General features: G+C 39.0%; 2 protein-coding genes across 6 annotated transcripts in view; both read right to left on the bottom strand.

The window, feature by feature from the left end:
* Positions 1 to 1,315, bottom strand: part of gtf2ird1 (GTF2I repeat domain containing 1) — a 34,711-nt gene extending 33,396 nt beyond the window's left edge. For both annotated transcript variants that reach the window (XM_071505831.1, XM_071505830.1), the window contains exon 1: positions 1,028 to 1,315. The gene's annotated coding sequence lies outside the window, so the exon portion shown is untranslated. The remainder of the gene's footprint in view (positions 1 to 1,027) is intronic.
* A 1,163-nt stretch (positions 1,316 to 2,478) lies between these two features.
* clip2 (CAP-GLY domain containing linker protein 2) overlaps positions 2,479 to 15,702 on the bottom strand; it is a 44,825-nt gene continuing 31,601 nt past the window's right edge. For all 4 annotated transcript variants that reach the window (XM_071506012.1, XM_071506009.1, XM_071506011.1 and 1 more), the window contains 8 exons: positions 14,555 to 15,130; positions 14,398 to 14,455; positions 13,684 to 13,767; positions 10,828 to 10,984; positions 6,661 to 6,820; positions 5,533 to 5,721; positions 4,843 to 4,902; positions 2,479 to 4,746 (listed from right to left, as the gene is read on the bottom strand). In XM_071506012.1, coding sequence (XP_071362113.1) covers positions 4,735 to 4,746; positions 4,843 to 4,902; positions 5,533 to 5,721; positions 6,661 to 6,820; positions 10,828 to 10,984; positions 13,684 to 13,767; positions 14,398 to 14,455; positions 14,555 to 15,130 — 1,296 coding nt within the window. In that variant the 3' untranslated portion in view covers positions 2,479 to 4,734. The remainder of the gene's footprint in view (positions 4,747 to 4,842; positions 4,903 to 5,532; positions 5,722 to 6,660; positions 6,821 to 10,827; positions 10,985 to 13,683; positions 13,768 to 14,397; positions 14,456 to 14,554; positions 15,131 to 15,702) is intronic.

Genomic DNA, 15,702 nt, shown 5'->3' with positions numbered 1-15,702 from the left:
AGGAGAGAAAAAAAAAACCTTGAAACCACAGGATATGAGACATGGGTGCAAAAAATAAAAGTCAAGGTCTGTTCCCCCAAAGGAAATGAGCATATGTCGTGTTTACAAAATGTCTTTTTTCTCTCTTGTCTTGTGAACCCACTGGGTCAGACAGTTACAGCTGACAAAGTTTTATTCCAGTCAGCTGTTTTTAAACTTTGACGCGTCTGGTACCAACTACAAATAGACAGCTGACGGCGAAATGAGAAGAAAATATCACTTATGCTGCCTGGCTCCAGAGTCACGCAATGAAACACTTGAGTTCGCGTTATCCAAGTTTGTGATTCCTTTTTCCATCATCTAATGTATATTTTAGTTCAAGAAACACTCCAACCCTCCTACTTTTAATACGAGATTGTAATTAACGACAGCAGTCGACAAGTAATGTGTTATTAAAGTTTACCGCACATCAATACAAGTGTATTGGTTGGAATTAACTCAGCAATAGGGTCAGTTTAATATCGCTGTATTCAGTTTGTTTTGTCAAGTTTAAATGTGTCGCTTCCTTTCTCCTTTACATTGGCTAATTTAGCTAGCTGGCTTTGTTATCCTAGCTGGTCACCTTATAGTCACTGATAGCAATGTATGGGGGATAATTTAGCAAGCAGACAACCGCTGTATCCCAATTATAAATATAGGCTAGCGCTCCACTTGCAAGGTTACAGGAAGGAGTCTCTCCAGACTGAGATTATCGCCTGCTAACAGTGACATTTATACGCTAGTTACCATATGTCTAACTAATCAACAGCCTGGCTAATTAGCTAACGGTGTCATAATAACGTTGAGCTAGCTAGCACAAAGTCGTTAGCTCTACTGCGCTAGCCCTCTTGCTAGCTAGCGCTAGCACTTTCCTTTCATCTCCTCCCCCAGTCCAGAAATTAGGTTATAATCTGTAATTTCTAAACGTACAGACACAAAAAGCATCGTATGCAATGAAAACACACCACATAACTGTTGACGGATATGAAAACAGACAGCCAGATCTCACCTTAATTAGCGATTAAATAGCCTTGTTGCTGTTGTCAATCCCGGAATAGGTTTATTCCCCCGTTTTAATCCATCAGAAACGCTCACAATTCCCATCCACAATGTAGCTGTAGCGTCCGCTAAAACATCGTAATCCGGAACATCACAATGTTGACTTCGGTCGCACGTTTTATTGTCTACTATTTGTGTATTTTTTCCTCAGTTTATTTCTCTTTTTTCCCTTAACAGAGCAGGGTGTCCCTTTCCCCTTTCTTTGTTCTGTAATCCAGTAAAATTGAAACTCATTCGCCTCCTGCTAATCCCAGCCCAACTCAACAACAGCATCTATTGGCTGCGATTTACATACAGGATTAACGGAGGAACCTCCGGAAAAACCCTCAGGGAGCGGAATTTACAAGGAAGGGGAATATTCCCAGTGTTATTTCTTATTTTATTAGGGGTTGTGACAGTCTAAATCACTGTCTGCCACTTGGCTGCAACTTCACACTGGCAGTTTTGCTTTAAGAAATCCCTCATAGATTGCGTGAAGGTGGTTTGATGTGATAGTTGCACAGTATCCAAATTATTTTTAGGATTAGGATATGTCCAGAGTGGATGAACAGTAGCTCCATGGATCTTCTGGCTATGACAGCTATGCCATGGCTCTTGTGATTGCCTTAAAATAGCTCATGTCCTCTAATATAGAGTAAAGTTCATATCCTGGGGGATAGGAACGAAGTTATCTTATAATAAACATAGTCATAAACTATTTATTAAAAAAATCTAATTGGAAACCATGTATAAAATCCACTGTGTCACTGTAATCCTGTTAGTTTCACTTACTGTGGCACAAATTTTGAAATACTCCCTCACATCACAAGCAGAACCAAGCCTGTGCCTGTGATTCACTTTTCTTCGGCACTTTTCTGCTCGCTTCTGCAAATAAGTAATCACTTATTTATTCAAATGTCACCAGCATAACCAGCCTGCCCTTTAGCAACAAACTGAAATGTGTGGAGAAGCCCTGACATTTGCCAAGGCCAACAAATAAACGTGATGTATGTGGAGGTTAGAAATCCAGAGATTGTAAATAAATATGCAGTGTCTGGATGTTTCATCTTCGCCATCAAGAGACTTGGCCCCTGTTTCACATAAAGGAGTTATTACCTCCTTCTCGGGTTGACATCAATTCATTTTAATACCAAATTTACTTCCCTGAAATGCGTCTATGATCTAGAATACAGAGTTTATTTTAGCTCAAAGTATATTTGTGTGTGTTTATGTGGCTGAGGAAGGGGTAAACGGTTTTGGTTGCTGGCTGAAATTCCCAAACCGCCACCCTCTTAGTGGCAAGAAATCTAACACCACTTCAGCTCTGTAGAAATACACCAATCTCCTGTGCTTTCCCTTGAAAAAATAAAACACACAGAGGAGACACACGTATGAAAGAGTGAGAAATAAAACACCACCAGGCCTTGCCCACACTGTTAATATTTAATGACTCAATCTCCGAAACCATTGCAGCAATAATCCAAAGGGTATGAACCCTCCAGCTAAAAAGGCCATGTACAATATCCAATGGAAAATTTGGGGTTTTTTTCTGAGCTGACCAGCGCCTGCCCTAAATATTTTGCTCAGGAGACACTTCTCTGAGATGTCTACACCACTCACCTCTGTGTAATGTCTCCTGCAAAGCAAGAGCAATCCAATACCAACCACAAACAGGAAGGATAAAACAATATCTGGAAGACTTACAGTATAAATTCTATGTGAAATCCAGATGTTATCAACCTGGGGGAGGATGTTTTGGGTTTTAGCTCCTGTGACAGCCCTTCAGTAGACTTAACAAACGGTTGGTGGCTCAAATGGGCATCAAATAGGACCGTTTATAATATATACAATTAATTAATTAATTAATACTAATGCATGGATGGAGTCTGAATTGATACACAGTCCACGGTAAACAAAATAGCTGATCATGACTGACAGAGTAAGAGGTGTATTGGTACAGGGTCAGACAGAGTTTTAGTGAATGTAAAAGTCAGTAATAATTCACCATGTTCATTCTATAAACACTCAGAGCTGGATTCAGCAGGTTCCTTAACATCAATCTTCAGTCCTGGTAGAGTTCACTGGCGTGCAACAGCTAAAAAGAAGTACCAGTGGCCACCTTACCCAACACCTGCAGAGAGGACTGGTACTGAAATCATCACGCTCAGTCCTGGAGCAGATACCTCCGTCCTCTTGTACCAATGGATGGTACAAGAAAGTGTATCAGCTCTAACGCTGGATGTTTGATTCATGTTTATGTGTATGTTTCAGATTTTACGTCCCAACAGCTCCAACAGAGATCGAGTTAATAGTTTAACCCTTCCTCTAAATTGATGGTACTGATAGTTTAACTTATTTTAAACTGCAAGTAACCATAGCAACAGTCCTGATGCTTTACACGACCTTAATAGTTAACTGAGTGTATTACATGTACATTAGCTTTCTTGCAATGTTTTCTTGGATATGTAGGTGTTGTATAAGCGTGATAATGCTCTCCAAGGATGGCAGAGGGTTTTGTACTGTTCCTCCATATTATTTTTATATCACGACACCTTGTCCATGATGGGTTACTTAATGAAGACTTTTATTCAGGATACTTCAAGAGTTAACGTTAGCTAGACAGTGAAGGGTTGTTGCACGCTTTTAGTAACCAACTTCATAACAAAAAAAAAAAAAAAAAGAGACGAAGGGCAAAAAAAAACATGCAAAAGAAATTACGTACTTCTTTAAAACTGTCCTTTTGTCTATCAAAAGGGGTTGTACTTGAAGATCAAGCTGTGTATTTAGCCATATTTTGGCAAAGAAATATTGTTTGGAACATACTCAGCACAGGGACGGAGAGAGGATTTGTGGAAGTTTTGAAACTTTTTCCAAATGAAAAACTGAAATCCACTGCAGCTCAAACGGATTAAACCTGATCACAACCAAAGATGAAATAAAAGCCGTTTCATAGTCACTTTTCAAATCTACTGTGTTTGTGTGTTATGTTCAAAAGACAGATGTTTTTAATACTTCCAGTGATGCTGATCACCCACAGATGAGCACTGAAGCAGGAGTGTGAACCGTGATGGCTTTGCTACCAGTCCCCTCATGAGGTATTGAGAAAGGCGACAAATTCCCTCAGCGCTGTCAGTGTCATCCTTCAAGAGTTGCTCTGAGTGTCACTGGCCGAGACAGCCCACCTACAGTACAGATGATTATTACAAAGCGGAGGAGCAAAAGTAAAAGTAATAAATAAAAACAAACAGAGCAACTGAGACCCAGTCCTTCAGTTCTCCACATTGTCGTCCATCAGCCGTTTTGCTTCCTGGATCAAAATTCTGAATTGTCAAAGAGTTCCTGGCAACTTGTAGATTCAATATTTCTAACTACTGTAAAGCATCAACAGTTGCCGTAATGACTGTTATCAGCGGTCGTACTGATAATATCTCTTCATGTCCATGTCCCATGTCCTGATTATATTTTATAGTACTTTAAGCGGCCTTCATGATTGGCTAATAGGTGCTTTCTGCAACAACACATAAATTCACTGGAGATAGAGATTCACTGTTTTGGTTTTAACTGTAAACTGAAATGTTGTTCAGGCGTGTCCATCGCAGGATCGGGAGAAATGTCGAACAAGCTTTTCCTTTGAAGATGTTGCCTCTGCACGTCTCAGTCTCATCTCCTCTGCTCATATCAGTGTTGCTCCTGAACAGACAAAAACAAGACGTCTCAGTGCTGACAGGCATTCATGACATCACCACATCAATAATGGAATAAAAAACACAACGAGAGGATACCAACATCTTGAGTACTGTCGGACTCCTGATGATGAATCCCATTGGCTGAGTTTGCACCATGCACCTGGAAAACACAGTCATGAGTTATCACTGGAGTCGCATTCCTCACATGATTTAGCTTTATTATATTTGTAAATAACATTACAAAAACTATTTCGACATTTTGGAAAATATGCTTGTTTGACTTCCTGCCAAGAGTTAGATGAGAGGATTGATATGACTCACATGTCTGTATGGTAAATATTAAACTATCACCAACAGTCAGTTAACTTAGCTTAACACAAAGACTGAAAGCAGGAGTGACCTGATAGCTGAGTCAGTCCCCTGCTCTCTGTCCCATTTCCTCTCACTGTCCACTGCCCCATAAATTAAGGCAAAATGTCCCCAAAAAAGAAGAAAAAATAGAGGAAAAAAAGATGGGCAGTTAAGCTATACTCACCAGTTGCTGGTTGTAGCTTCATTTTTTTGACATGACAGTAGTAGCATCCTCTCATCTAACTCTCATCAAGACTTCAGAATATGTCTCTAATATACAGCAAACACATCCTCTTCTGTAATATTTCAATCATTTAACAGCTCTCTGTCTCACTTCTTCCACATCTACATATGGATTCATTTTCGCGGACCAAAATAATCATCATCCTCCTCTGAGTTCTCTGAGAACTGTGAGAGTGAGGTCTCTGTGCATCTTTACCGGGCTTTTGTCTGGATGTTTGCGCATGGCCTGGACCAGCTGGTCGACTTGCTGGTTGTGCTCCAAGGCGTTCCTCAGGGCTTCCTCGGTGCTGAGCAGCCGCTGGCGCAGGCGGTTCACCTCTGAGTCCAGAGCCGAGGGGTCCAGCATGGAGTACCGTCGGTGGTCAGGTGAAGACCGTTCCCGACCCTAATTTATATCATGGCGTATATGTGATTAACATGGCAAAAAAATATGATTATTATTTTACAGCATTAACATCAGTCTGTGTTCATACAGACTGACGCACCTGAATATTAATTTGCTATAGTCATACACTCAGTTTTTGATGTATGTATGTAAGTAACCTTGATAAGGCCTCTTCCAGCTATAAGAAACCTGGATTATAAATTAGCCTGATGATTAATGCCACCAACATTAGAAACAACATTTGTTTCATGTCAAAATAACTCCTGTGATGTCAAGAGGGTTATCTCTCATTTTTGGAGATTACATTTTTCTAATAAAAAGCCTGGGTTTTAATTTATAGGCATTGAGATTGAAATAATGTTGATGTTTACCAAGCAGGAGGGGTCTAAACATCGTCTTTAGCCATACTACAATTATGACATCAATTATGACATTTTTAAAAAAAATCTGCCAATCACAAGGAGGATTTTTCTTTTAAGGAAAGTTTGAACCTTCATGATGTTAAACCATCTTTTTTATAAAAGGTTCAAAAACCACCACGGGGTAAAAAAACACCATCCAAAAAAACATCACAATTCCATTCACTTCCTATTGAACTCTGGCAACAGAGAATCAATAAACTTGTCAGTGGAGAAATTATGGCCACACCTGAATTTCTTACAGTAATATGTTGTGCGTGTCTAGACAGACCTGTATACTTTCTTGTTTAAAAACTGGTCTTAACCTCAATTTCTCTTTGACAAGCACGTAAAAGACTTTCTACTTTCTGGGGAATCAGTGGCAACAAAACAGCCTGAAAGGGGGATAAGCAGGAATAAGTGTCTCAAGACTCAGTAGTGATAAACTGTTGGGTTTGATAAACCTCACAACTAGTGTCAGATAATCATCAGAACGTGCAGCTGGAGTGTTTTCTGTGTTCAGATTGTCTGTCTTTCTCACCAGTAGGAGCAGTTTTTCTCGCAGGCTCTTGATGTCGTCCTGGAGTTTCTGCTCCTTCACCTTCCACTCGGCCTTGTGCACTTCTCGGTTCAGGTCTTTCTCCATGTCCCGTGAATGGCGATGTGACTCCAGGAGCAGCACCCGCAGTTCGTTCAGACTCCTGATGTGAGAAACAGTTGAGAAAGTTTGGTGACGCAGAAAAAAATAGAAGCCATTTTCCACGGGTGTTGCTCTGGTCTGCGGGACTGCGGTGACTCGCTGTGAACTTGACGGCTCCAAAGCGCAATAATAATAATAATAATAATAGAGAAGCAGTGCAATTTTGCTGTCAAGAATTTAATATGAGCAGTACATCTGCTCAAACCTCCTACAAAGGTCATTAATGTTTAAAAGCTTAGTGACCTATTATATAAATAAAATGTTGTCCAGTCTGGCCAGTGGGGATTGTGGAGGCGGCCTCATTCTCTGTACATGTAAGACTGGCTGGTGGATGGACGCCCCGTCCCTGCAGTCAGGCTGTGCTGTTTGACATGAAGTAGCCTTTGGTTGTTAGCCTGATATTAATATCTGAGAACTCCATGTACACTGGACAACATTTGTTTTTCTGTAACCAGGAGACTGCAGAGGTGTTAGTTAATTTAAAAATCTGCCCTACACTCATTTAGGCTTCAATATATTAACTTGTGATAAAGCTGCACTGAACATATAGAAAAGAAACAGAGAATTATGCTCCAAGACATTTTCTCTTGGTGCTGAAATAGTTAGAATGTATATTAAAGCTGCTCTATTCAATGCTTCTGTATCAACAATGCATAAGGCAAAGTTTATACAGTGATAATATGTCAGTGTTGTGTTTACAGTTTGCACCTCTGCTGCCCCCAAGTGGACAAAAAAAACTATGAATGCAAATTCAAGAGAAGTATTTAGGTTTGAATTTTCATTAATGATAATAATAAGCAGCGTCTTCCACACCTCCTCCCTCTTCCTCTCTGTTTGCATCAGTGTCTCAACAACGTTGCACCTCCGACAATGAAGTGAGAAGATTCAGCTGCTACACCCTGTGAGCTCCAGCTACGACCGGGCTCCACGCTCAGTCACACTGATTCATTGAAAAAGAGACATTCTTGGTGCATTCATTTCAGTGATGTTACTGTATGTATTACACTGCCTTCTGCCAGGTGACTCGCTGCTAATTGTCTCTCATGAATTATCCCGGCAGCTTTCTAAGATAAAAATGTGCAGTACTGTGGTCGTCTGGTTTCCTAGCATGATGTCACACACTGAAATAGCAGCAGTAACATAAAGAGAGCAAATGATACAATCAACCAATAACATTGATTCAAAGGGAGACATCCACTGAATTTTTCAATGGCAGGTATATGCTTTTATTGCATATAACATAATTGCCTCAGTGATGATGTACAGTAAAATATTCTACTACAGCCAGAGGCACTTAGATTTGGGGCTTGCAGCATTCACTAACATCATAACCATCCATAATGTAAGAACGGTATAATGTAACATAGCCAACAATGTAATACAATTAGACCAACCTGAGTTCAAACAGCACTATATTGTCTGAATGTGAACGTGCCTGGGCCCTTTAACAAAGCCCTGCACTTCTGCTGTGATGCTGTGACAACTTCCTCTTCACACTTGGGTGGTTAAATAATGACCTCAGTTATATTTGTTTTATTGAATGTAGCCAGGTTTGGCAGCTTTGGCTTCAGCCACAGAAACGAACCAGGGAGGCTGGTGAAGAGACTAATTCAGGCTGTGACAAGTGGACATCTGGCTGGGCTCTGCTGTTTCCCTCTGCTGCTCAAGAGGAAAAAGACCCAGAGACTCAGGCCTCTTGTTTCACATCGATGTGGTACAGCCATATGTGCTGGTGGAAAAGACCACATCTACATATGGGGTCCGTGTAAAGCTGGCAAAGCTACCATTTCAATTAAGGATTTAATTAAGCTTCACAATTTAGCTGAACTTTACCTGTGAAATATTAGACTAAAAAATAACTACCCTCAGCTTCTAACATAAATCTGAGCAGAGAGACTCGGTTCATCATCTTGAAGCAGCACTGATCAATATGTTTACATCGACCATGTGTAATAAGGGATCACTTCGGTGTTTAAGCATCTTTAGAGCTCATGGTTTTCCTTCTCTGGCCAAAAAATTGTACTCCTCTGGCTCAGTCTCACCTTTAATCAACCTCAACCTCGGGCAGCTGTTTTCAGTGTAAATGCTCTGATAACCACACTGGGCGCTACCTGACCAGCAACAAACGACAAGCAACCAGCTGGTGAACATAGTGGAGCATTTAGCAGCAAAAAAGAGATGTATTTCCCTCAGGAGTTGGTGGAGACCAAAACAGAGCTAAAATAAGAGTGAATGTTGAACATACATCCAACAGAAACACATTTCCCATAAAAAGCTAATAATATGTGTAAAAAGCGTGTTTATGCTTCCCTCAAGTGGCCAAAACAATTAATGCTGCTATAAAATATGATAATATTTGGTGTTTTTTTGGTTGTCAAGTTTCAAGTTAGTTATGTGTGAAGCCAGAGGAAACTCATCAGGTGGTCAAACTTCAGGCGTGTCTTAAAGACACAAAGACCTGGATGACCAAAAATTTCTTACGTCAAAGATATAAATTAAATAAAATACTTTAGGAATACATCATCTGATAAGATAGTTAGGATGGATGTTATTAGCTTGGCCTTTAGTACTACAGTTAGAAACTTTGTGGATATTTTTGACCAGGACACGTCCTTCTTTACTTCACACATAAAACAAGTATTTTGGGACAGCCTTCATTCACCTGAGCAACATGGTGAGAGTTGTTGGGTTTCACTCTATAGTATTGTCCTTGACCTTACCCTAAAGTGCATTGAGATAATGTATGTTATGATTTGGTGCTTTACAAATAAAGATTGAAGTCCAGTTTAGTGTGCATAAAAATAACTGGCCTAAACATCTGTTATTGATTATGTGTTACAGTATTCACCAGGATTGGAAAATGAAAATGCTCTGCAGGTGGAAAACATTATCAACAAGAAGAAAATCTGGAACTGATTTACTTAGTTTATCATTTGAAGCCCTGTGTAATATTCCTACTGTTTGTCCATGTCAGGATGTAAAACAAATCTGGTAGGTTTATTGAATTTACAGTGATCTTAATACAGTTTACACTCTTCTATGTAATTTATAATGTCATACAATACATATATTTTTGAAATTTCCAAAGTAACTTATGATATGTCTCAGTAATCGGTACTGTATTATTATTATTATTATTATTATTATTATTATTTGTCACATCCTACACAAAACAGTGTATTTATGGTATTTTTTTCTTATATAATTTTAATATAATATCATGGGGAATGTTAATGTGTCTGGTCAGATTTGTTGCCAGTCATCTGTGACAGGTGAGTGTCAGCAGAATATTCAGGATATTCAGGCCACACAGAGCTCGACGGTGTGAGGACCAGTGCAAACAGGAAGTTACAGCCAATTACTAAGTCCTCCCACTGCATCTCCTGAGCTCATCATCTGAGCTCAGTCTTGCTGAACATGTTTATTGAGTAAAATACTTTGCATTGCTCTTTTACACTGTTTTTGTTATGTGCTTTTACTGCAAAGCCTATATGCAGAACACATTGCCCTTATGGGACAATAAAGTTTTAAATTAAAGTGAAGTGAGTCAGAACTTTTGTGCTCCCTGCCTCCTCATTAATACCTTAGGTGGACAGTGAAGTGTGCATTGGACCTTTCACATGTATAAATGCAATGAATGCTGGTACTTGTACGAGAGAATGACTCTCAAAAGAAAAGCACAATAAAAAGTTATGTCCTGATTGTCCCCCTGTGTTGTTTTTCACTGTTTTCTCCTGCACCACGGGCTGCAGAAAAAACACAACATCTTGTTGCTGTTTGTTCCTCTTGATGCTGCAGATGTTAATGCTGCTCGTGACAAAGCTAATCACTAATACAGGTTTTATCCAGATGAAACATTAAAAGATTAAATGGTATGAAACATTATTGTTCAAGTTGACAATACATTCAATAAAATAATAGATGTATATCTGTGAATACCGTCTGCATGGGTGGAGATATAATCTATCACTCTCAGATTGTCAAATCAATATAGACTTGTCTCCATACCTCTCTTTCTTCAGCAGCTCCTGGCTGATGCTGACCAGCTGCCCAGAGGCATCGTGGGACTTCTTGGTCATGGACTCCAGCTCCACCTCCACACGCATCTTCTCCTTGGCCAGAGCTTCAGCTTTTTTCTCCCCGGACCGGACTTTGCCCTCCAGTGCTGGTGAAAGAGAAAAATAAAGTAATGTTTTTGCTGTGAATTTAATTTGAAAGGTCGATAACACTTCATTTTAAACCCTATTTTAGACCCTATATTGCATTAATAAGCAGTATATAAAATTAATAATTGTTTATAACACTTTAATAATTGTGTTATGAACAATTGATAATGTTTATAACACATAATGTATTTGTATTTGTACACATTTTTAAAGACATTTCTGTGTGTTTCTCCTTTAGGAAGATACATAAACACAGCTGTACTAAAATGAAACATGTCACATATTTGTATTATCTTGGTTACACTAATTTATTATGTATATTTTGTGTTGTGTATGTTTATTATTAAAATTCTAGCACTATTCAAAGGTTTTACCCGCATATTATGCTGTTGTTCATGGCACCTCTTCAGTTTAAATGTTTAATTGTGCACTGTTTTTTTTATCTGGAAATGATCTGTTATTGTGTTATTTTCTTTACACCATATAAATATTTGACCTGAATATTTCACTGTTTTCAAAAGGAGTGTTTGGAAATCTAAAACATGATATTTCCTATTGACGCACTGATGCATAAGATGTAAAATAACTAAGACAAATGTTTTTGTGAAACACCTGAAGTGCCGAAAGCTTTTCCACAGCCCTGTAAATACTAGGTCTCTGGAGGAAATCTAGTAAGAGGGCGTTGAGTTAAGAGTGTGTATTATTTCCATGGTTGAGCTCAACATGTCTTCATTAAATAGTTATAAAGCTGCCTGTGAGTGATTTGTACATGTTTATCAAAGTTAATAAATATTGTCCACGTGTGAGCATATATATAAGCTGTGTGATCAATGTAATCAATCGTTCATTAATTGTTCATCCACCAGTAAAGGAGACAAAAACATTAACAAACACTTAAAAATGCTTTTATAAACTGCTTCAGCTACACTTAGGTCTGCTATGTTGTTTATGACCTAATTTTTTATATACTGCTGATAAACACTAAAGGCTGAAATGTCTACAATAGAGCTCTTATGTTGACATACGTTTTACATTCTCACAGTCCTACTGAATCAGACTTGTTTTGCTGTGGAGAGGTCTACTGATGAAATGCTGATCACTAACTGCAAAAACAATAACGTGTGAAATATTGTGATGAAGCGAACTGATTTGTTTCATGTTGCAGTTTTGGAGCCACAGTCATTTGTGTGTAATCACAGAAATCCTTTATCCTGCACACACACTGACTTCAGGAAGCACACTCACAGCATTTAGAACTGATATCAAAGGATCTCTTCCAACTAAACTAATCCGTTTCAAACAATGACTTAATGCTGCATCTTTGAGCCCGGTATTCATTACTTGAACAGCTCAGTGTATCATAACATGTAGGACTTCCTCTGATGAGATCTTTGCTAACTGATCACCATAATGACAACAGGCTTTTCATGGTGATCCCCCTTCTGCTAATTCAAATGTCAGTTAATTTCCCGTCTGCTATACTTTGATAAAGACATTAAAACCCCAACATGAACCTTTCACTGTTAAAAGAAATCAAGCATTAGGACCTTAACACCCATCACTACTTAACATCACATTGTTAAATCAATAAATCATTGTTACGTAATATAATAATGTATATTATATGATCATAACATATTATGATATTATATAAATAATACATACATAACACCACCACACCATTGTCACATTGCTTTGTATATCACATTGCATATCATTATACATAGAATTTTATATTTTTTACATATCATTATATATCACATGTTATCTATTTATATTAATATATTATATTATACTATCATATTAGCATATTTTTTGTTGTAAGATTTATTTTTTAGTACATTGATGGGATATCATAAATTTTATATTTTATATTATTATTATTATTATTATTATTATTATTATATCACACAGATACACACATATACACACACAGATACATTCGACTACCTCATACGACTTCATTTGTACGTCTCTATAACTGTTTTTGTTTTTGTTGTCATTTACATGCCTGTCCATTACATGTGCCCTTCGTGTCACACTTGTTTTTGTTATGCAAAGTCACTAATAAAAAAACAAAAATCAATTATTAGAACATATAAATTCATCTTATAAAAAAAAAAAATTAACACAGGAGGTATATAATAACGTGCCTACTCTCCACATTTTAGTCTTATCTCTGTAAATTATTTACACCGCGCTCCTCTCAGTGTGTCAGTTTGATTATGTGAACTACACAAAGCCCTTTGATGTAATGGAACTTTTAGTTTTCAAAAGACAGCAAGCTGACAGATCTGTCAGCGATGATCAAAGATTGTGACGGCGAAGACGAACACGTTCCACTGTGCAGTGAACTCAGTGTGACTGGCGGCGAGTGAAGTGAAGCCTGAAGTCGCCGCACATACAGACGAACAAAGGGAGCGACACTAAATACTGTTAATACCAGACTGGTGATGAGTTTATATATCGAGAAATATCTTTTTTTTAACAATCTAAAGGAAATGCTTTAGCCAAGTAACGAGCTTTGTTTTTCAACATTGTATGAAAAATACTCTTCTACACAGAAACACTGAAAAGACATGGTCCCTCTACAGAGATTCACATCTTTAGTAATTTTGTGTCATGAAAAAGCTGCGAGAAAAAACAGAGATGAGAGTTTGGAAAAGGTCGTGGAGATGCTCTGGAAAATAACATTTACCTCCAATCTGTGATTTGAGGGCCTCCACCTGGGAGGTGAGAGTTGAGACCTCTTTTTCCCTTTTCAACAACTTCTCCATTGTTTCTGAAAAAAAAAACAAGAAACTCATGCTCATGTTTGTAAGGTAGATCAGACAGAGACTTGTGGCTAATGTGGGTTGTTCCACTCTGGCTATGACAGAACAATGATGTTACAACTTTATCAAAAGATTTGATTGTTTTGAAATCAGGTCTCCATCTAAATCGATGGATACCAGAACGGTGTTTCATTGAAACAGTGCAAAACTAGGGGATGCCAAAATCTATAAAATATAAATTTCTCCCTCTTGGTTTCTGATTTAAATGCTGTAGAATCTCAGCTGGAGTGTAAAGGTCCTGGTAGGTGGATTTTGTTACAGCTGGATAGAGCCAGGCTAGTATCTTCCTGCTGCTTACAGTCTTTATGCTAAGCTAAGCTAACCAGCTGCTGGCTGTCATCTAACGCTCTGCCAGAGAGTGAATAAGCATTGAAGGAGAAGACAGAACAGTTTTCTCTGCAATCCTCAAATGCAGAAATGGACATTATGATCTGCAGCTTAGAAGCAAATGCAACAAAACTGATAGTGTCAGTTTTTTTTATCACTTTGTGAAATAACAGCAGGGAGCAGAAAAACTGAAGTGCATGTGTGGTTTGTCTGCAGTTGTAGTTCGTATTGAAATAAGTGGATTTTGATACCTTCAATATTCTGTTTTAGCTTCATCTTCTCGTCTGAAATTTCATTATCTTCTATCACCTGAAAAACAAGTTAAAGAGAGTTGAAATTAAAACAAAGATGGTTTATCAATAATCATAGAACATCAAACTATTGGAACGAGTCTCCTCAGCCACGCACATTTGCATCATGGGAGGTGTAGCGGTCTGCCTGGATGGCCTGGAGCTGGTTCGCCGTCACCCTCAGCTTCTCCTCCAGCTTCTGGATCGCCTCCTGGCTCTCGGCCTGGGCTTTCTGCAGGGCTTGGTAGTCGGTCATCTTCTTCTCCGACAGCTCCAGCCTCTCTCTCAGCTCCTCTGTGCTTCTGTCCTGCTCCGCCCCAAGCTTCTCCATCTCCGCCAGCCTCTGCTCCGCCTTCTGCAGCTTATCTGTCGCCTCCTCCAGGGCCTGCTTCCCGCTTTTGGCCTCGGCCTGGGCCCTCCATGTCTGGCTGCCCTCGGCCAGCTGCTCTTTGGCCTCCTGAAGACGCGTGCAGAGGTCCTCACGTTCCTTGGTGAGAATCGCAGCTTCGATCTTATGTTTGGCCTTAAGATTCTCCACCTCCAGCTGGTGCTCCATCTTCAGGCTCTCCAGAGCGGCTCTCAGCTCCTGGGCGTCCTGCTCTTGGCCCTCTGGAGCAGCATGATCACTGGTCAATGAGGCCTTCAGTTCCTCCAAGGATCTCTGGTGGTCGCTCACTAAAGTGTCAAATTTAGCCTGCAGAGGGAAATGAGAAGAATGACCTGGTTGAAGTGGTGGTTACTTAATGAACCAGTAATTCAAATGGACTGAAATGAGAAAATTTGATTTCATATTCCTTTTATACTTGCTTATCTATTCTTCTTTTAATCTTTTAATCTTGTATTTTAATCAGATATGATCTGGTTCATTATCTGTGTTTTTATGCTGTTTTCCTATCATGTTTTTTACCTCTATTTTTATGCTTCGTTTATTTTCTGTTTAGCACATTGAACGATCTTTGTGTGGGATAATGTGCTATACAAATAAATTTGCCTTGCCTTGTTTTCCTTGGTCAAAGTTCAGCTTTTCTGGGCTTTTGCTTTTCGACTCTGCTGTGAGCACAATTTTGTGGGAGACCCTGATTCCTCTTAAACATCACACATAAGTCGCTACGACACAAACTCAGATTTGAAAAGGTAAATCCAATCTCGCTGCTCTCTGCCAGTTCAGCACTCGTAGTGAATGAAACAGCCGCTGAAATGAGCCTGTGACCCCTCCTGAAGCTCTCTGAACAGTTTGTATTGGATTAATGTGAGCAGAGCAAATAC

The sequence above is a fragment of the Trachinotus anak genome, unplaced genomic scaffold, assembly GCF_046630095.1.
Source record: "Trachinotus anak isolate AG129_WGS33_773 ecotype Australia unplaced genomic scaffold, CSIRO_AGI_Tana_v1 ptg000020l, whole genome shotgun sequence".
In the NCBI taxonomy this organism is placed as follows: domain Eukaryota; kingdom Metazoa; phylum Chordata; class Actinopteri; order Carangiformes; family Carangidae; genus Trachinotus; species Trachinotus anak.
Note: the sequence above shows the minus strand (reverse complement) of the source record. Positions and strands in the feature narration are given on the sequence as shown.